General features: G+C 40.4%; 1 protein-coding gene across 1 annotated transcript; it reads left to right on the forward strand.

The window, feature by feature from the left end:
* Window positions 1–403: 403 nt before the first annotated feature.
* Window positions 404–4,387, forward strand: s1pr1 (sphingosine-1-phosphate receptor 1). Its single transcript, XM_055941035.1, has 2 exons — window positions 404–583; window positions 1,406–4,387. The coding sequence occupies exon 2, from the start codon at window positions 1,602–1,604 to the stop codon at window positions 2,718–2,720; it is 1,119 nt and encodes a 372-aa protein (XP_055797010.1). The 5' UTR covers window positions 404–583; window positions 1,406–1,601; the 3' UTR covers window positions 2,721–4,387.
* The last annotated feature ends 333 nt before the right edge of the window (window positions 4,388–4,720 follow it).

Raw genomic sequence — 4,720 nt, forward strand, 5'->3', positions numbered from 1 at the left:
ATGAAAACTATCAACACAATCTATACATCTATCTATCTAGTATCTCAGATTATTACTACGCAATTACCATTTTACAATGTAATCTCTTGTATGTACCTGGTCATTTATGCATTTTAAAATAAAGTGCAACACAAATAGCCATATCAAACCACCACTTCATTAACAGACGCTAAATTGCTTGAACGCACATAGATTTGACAAATATATATATATTTTTTACACTGATTTCATTGCCTATATTAATTTAATGTATGTGTTCTTGTGGAGAATTGGAAGAATTTCTAAATGTAAGGCACACTAAATTTCGAAATTCTAAATAAATGTAATCTCTGTGAATTTACTGCTGGACAACGCGACTGGGACGGTATGAGAGGGGAGGGTTGAGTTGCGCGTGTTGAACTGACAAAAAGATTCGCTTTTACTTAGCCTATCTTGCGCACGGTGCTCAGTCCATGGGATCACTGTGGGGAAACAACTCAGCCACTGGGAAATACACAAAAAGGTTTCTTACTTAGCAAATTGTGCCAATATAAAAGGTTGACACTTGTAAAGAATATTCGCATTGATGACGACTATTATTAAGGTAAGGAAACATGACATTGACAATTTCTATATTTTATCAATGTATTTGGTCTAATTAGGTGTCTGGCCATCATTATTAGTAGGTTATGAAGAATTTAAAATAATGCAAATAAAACAACAAAAATACTATTTGCTTTCTAAAGTAATTTAAGATCATATCTTAAATAGGCTTACAGAAGAAATCGAAAAAACATGTTTGAACAAAATAACGTTCATCTTGCTCATCACTTCCCCATGAATTTTAAACGCATTTCAAGTGAATGTTAAGACGCCGTTAGATCGTTTTGCAAGTTAGTTCTTGCAAGTTTGTTCTGAAGTTCATGATTTTTTTTCCAAACGTATTTTTTTTATAGCTTACTTCATAGTTTACCAATGAGTCACCCCCATCTCATTCTTACCACAGATCAGAATCAGAATAGCCTATTACGATGGTCATTTAACCTATGCACCATCGCGATACTTTTCCATCTTGTGGAATTCAGCACACAGTTCAGAATCAGGTATCATGATCGTCATGTCCATAAAGGGCCGATCTGGGTCCGACTTTTCTGATTGTTTGCTTTATCACACATTCAACAACAAAAAAAGAGTTATCCTCAACTCTTTTACAAATAATTGCCTCGGTCTCATGTTCACTTGTTTTTAGAAGGACTTTTGTTCTGTCTTTGTCTTTTGTTCAATAAGCCTACTGAATACTCAATCACCATTCCATATAAAAAGGGCAGGAGTAGCCTGAGCTAGTAAATAGATTGAATTTTAGAAAAATCTACAACAAAACATTTTCTCATGACTGTTCTAAATTGGTATTTTCAATTTTTTCCAGGAGTTTCATGATTGGGTCCAAGAACATTCTCAGAATATCCTGCGACATTGAGGATTATTTGATTTGAGCGTCTGCAATGACAACCCATCAAGCGTTTAGGATTACCATTGCCAGCTGTGCCTTGACTCACCAGCTCCACTCAATGGACTAAAATCTTGAACTAAAGAATTTGGGGGATTTGATTAAAAACAGAACCATGGGTGACTCCATGTATTCTGACTTGATAGCCAGACACTACAACTTCACAGGGAAGCTCCGGAAAGTGGAGCAGGACTCCAGGCTCAAAGCGGACTCTGTGGTTTTCATCATTGTATGTTGCTTCATTATTCTTGAGAATGTCTTGGTCCTGCTTACTATTTGGAGGACCAAGAAGTTCCACAAGCCCATGTACTACTTTATTGGGAACTTAGCTTTATCAGACTTGCTGGCTGGGGTGGTGTACACTGCCAACATCCTGCTGTCAGGTGCCAACACATACAAACTGACACCCACACAGTGGTTCTTCCGGGAGGGTAGTATGTTTGTGGCCCTGGCAGCCTCAATCTTCAGCCTGTTGGCCATCGCCATCGAGCGCCACCTCACCATGCTGAAGATGAAGTTGCACAACAATGGCAACACGTGCCGTGTCTTCATGCTCATCAGCACCGTGTGGCTGATTGCAGCCATCTTGGGCGGCCTGCCCATCATGGGCTGGAACTGCATCCAGAGCATGCCCAGCTGCTCCACCGTACTGCCGCTCTACCACAAGACCTACATCCTGTTCTGCACCACCGTCTTCAGCGTCATCCTCATGGCCATCGTGGTGCTGTACGCGCGCATCTACGCCCTGGTGCGCACCCGCAGCCGCAAGATGGTGTTCCGCAAGGTCTCCAATGGCCGCGGCGGGGGTAGCGCTAGCAGCAAGAGCTCTGAGAAGTCAATGGCCCTGCTGAAGACCGTGATCATCGTGCTGAGCTGTTTCATCGCCTGCTGGGCCCCACTTTTCATCCTTCTGTTGCTGGACGTGGCCTGCGACATCCGCATGTGCCCCATCCTGTACAAGGCCGAGTGGTTCCTGGCCTTGGCCGTGCTCAACTCGGCCATGAATCCCCTCATCTACACACTCACCAGCAACGAGATGCGTCGCGCCTTCCTCAAAACGCTCCTGTGCTGCAGCGTCTGCATCCGGCCCTCCGGCAAGTTCTCCCAGCCCATTATTGGTGCAGAGTTCAGCCGGAGCAAGTCGGACAACTCGTCCCACCCCAATAAGGATGAGCCGGAATACTTGCCAAGGGAGACCATCGTATCCTCTGGGAATATCACCTCCTCTTCTTAAAGAGCCTTCTGGACTGTTGTGTGAAAAGTAGCTCCACTGCTTAGGAAATGTGGATGTATATATGTTTTTGTGCAGTGTGCAAGTGTGTTTGTGTGTGTGTGTGTGTACATTATGTATATAAATGTGTATACGTTGTGTGTGTGTGTGTGGTTTTGTTGCCCTGTGGATGTGTGTATGTACAGTATGTCAGTTTGTACAGTAAGTTGCCTCTTCAGTTTCCATTTGTTTTATCACTTCTCAAAGTGTCTGTCCATGTCAGAGAGTAGAGATGTAGAGTTGTTTAGTTTGTTTTCTTCTACCCTCACACCTTCAACTGCCAGCACTGATCTGAATATTTTCATATTCAAAAGACAATGTCCTAGGGAAGCACATACAGTATAACACCCAAACTATGAACCTGATTTACAGTATAGCACCTAAATTGTAAACCTGGCTTAGAGTATAGCACCTAAACTATACACCTGATTTACAGTATAGCACCTAAATTGTAAACCTGGCTTACAGTATAGCACCTAAACTATAAACCTGATTTACACTGTAGCACCTAAATTGTAAACCTGGCTTAGAGTATAGCACCTAAACTATAAACCTGATTTACAGTGTAGCACCTAAACCCTAAAGCTAATTTACAGTATAGCACCTATATTGTAAACCTGATTTACAGTGTAGCACCTAAACCCTAAACCTAATTTACAGTATAGTACCTAAATTGTAAACCTGACTTACAGTATAGTACCTCAATTGTAAACCTGGTTTACAGTATTATGAGAAGAAGACATTTTTGTCAAAGGTATTTTTTGTATTTAGTACAGCACTTGTTGTAAAAGTGCTAAATAAGAACCATCAACCCATTATAGGCGTTTACTGATTCTCTATAATGGGTGTTGATAGAAGAGTAAAAATTGTTTGTAGTGCTTATTGTTCTTATTGAAATATTTAAGAAATACAATGAATGAAGTGCTTGTGTATCTTCGACTTAACTCTGAAGGCTAGTACAATGTCAATTCTACCCCCTGATTGAGAATGTATTTTGTACTTGTAATTTGTTTTATTTCACTCTTATTGGATACAGTTCTTTGTAGCAAAGCAATGTAGTTGCAATAATAATTTATTTTCAAAACAGCGAAAAAGGCGTTTGGTTTGTGTGACAAAGGTTATCTTTTTTATCCAGTCATGATTTTATTGTCCTTTCTGTTTCGCTTTTAGATGAAGATACTGTAGCTCCAGCCATTCAACATATTTGTCTGTCCCTCAGTTACCACTCTCAAAAAACCTTTCAACTCTCTTGTGAAAACCAGCATGCCACAGTAATAGGGAAGGTCATGAGGTTGAAAACAAAAAAAGATTCACGTCAAAGGATAAGCAATAGCACTGGTCCATTCCTGAAAGTACCGACCCCAATAATTACTTACATTTTCATAATGGAATAAGTTAATGACAATGGGCACACACATCACCAATAGCTCACTGGAATCCTCCCATATAGATTTGTTGTTGAGGGCACCGTTAAACACCCATGGACAAGTACAATAACGCTTTTCAGGGGTCACGTAATTCCAAACGGTCACGTAATTCCAGTTTTCCAAACTCCCATGTGGACCCAAGTCATATTTTGCACATGTTTGGTTAGCTCTTAATAAATATTGGAAATAAAAAATGGTATTGTTGTTTTCTCTTGTTGTCTTTTCTTAACGGACAGGCTTAGTACAGAATGTTGTGACATTAAAGAAAAAACCTTTTTGTAACATAAAAGTTGTCATTTTGTTACCAGTTGTCATATTGTTAAAGTTGTCAAAGTTGGGTTAAATGAGGGGTTCCGACTAAGTTCTGCCACCTAAAGGTCGGGGACAGTAGTGGGAATTGGATAAATATCTGATAATAATAGGCTACTCATCTGAAAGCAACTAGTTTGGGGGGCAGGTCCAACAACTTACCCAGCTGTTTCAACAGCAGTCCTGAATAGGGTTGCAAAATTCCAGGAACTGCTTCTGGAAGTAACG

Source organism: Salvelinus fontinalis, chromosome 12 (genome assembly GCF_029448725.1).
Source record: "Salvelinus fontinalis isolate EN_2023a chromosome 12, ASM2944872v1, whole genome shotgun sequence".
Taxonomy (NCBI): domain Eukaryota; kingdom Metazoa; phylum Chordata; class Actinopteri; order Salmoniformes; family Salmonidae; genus Salvelinus; species Salvelinus fontinalis.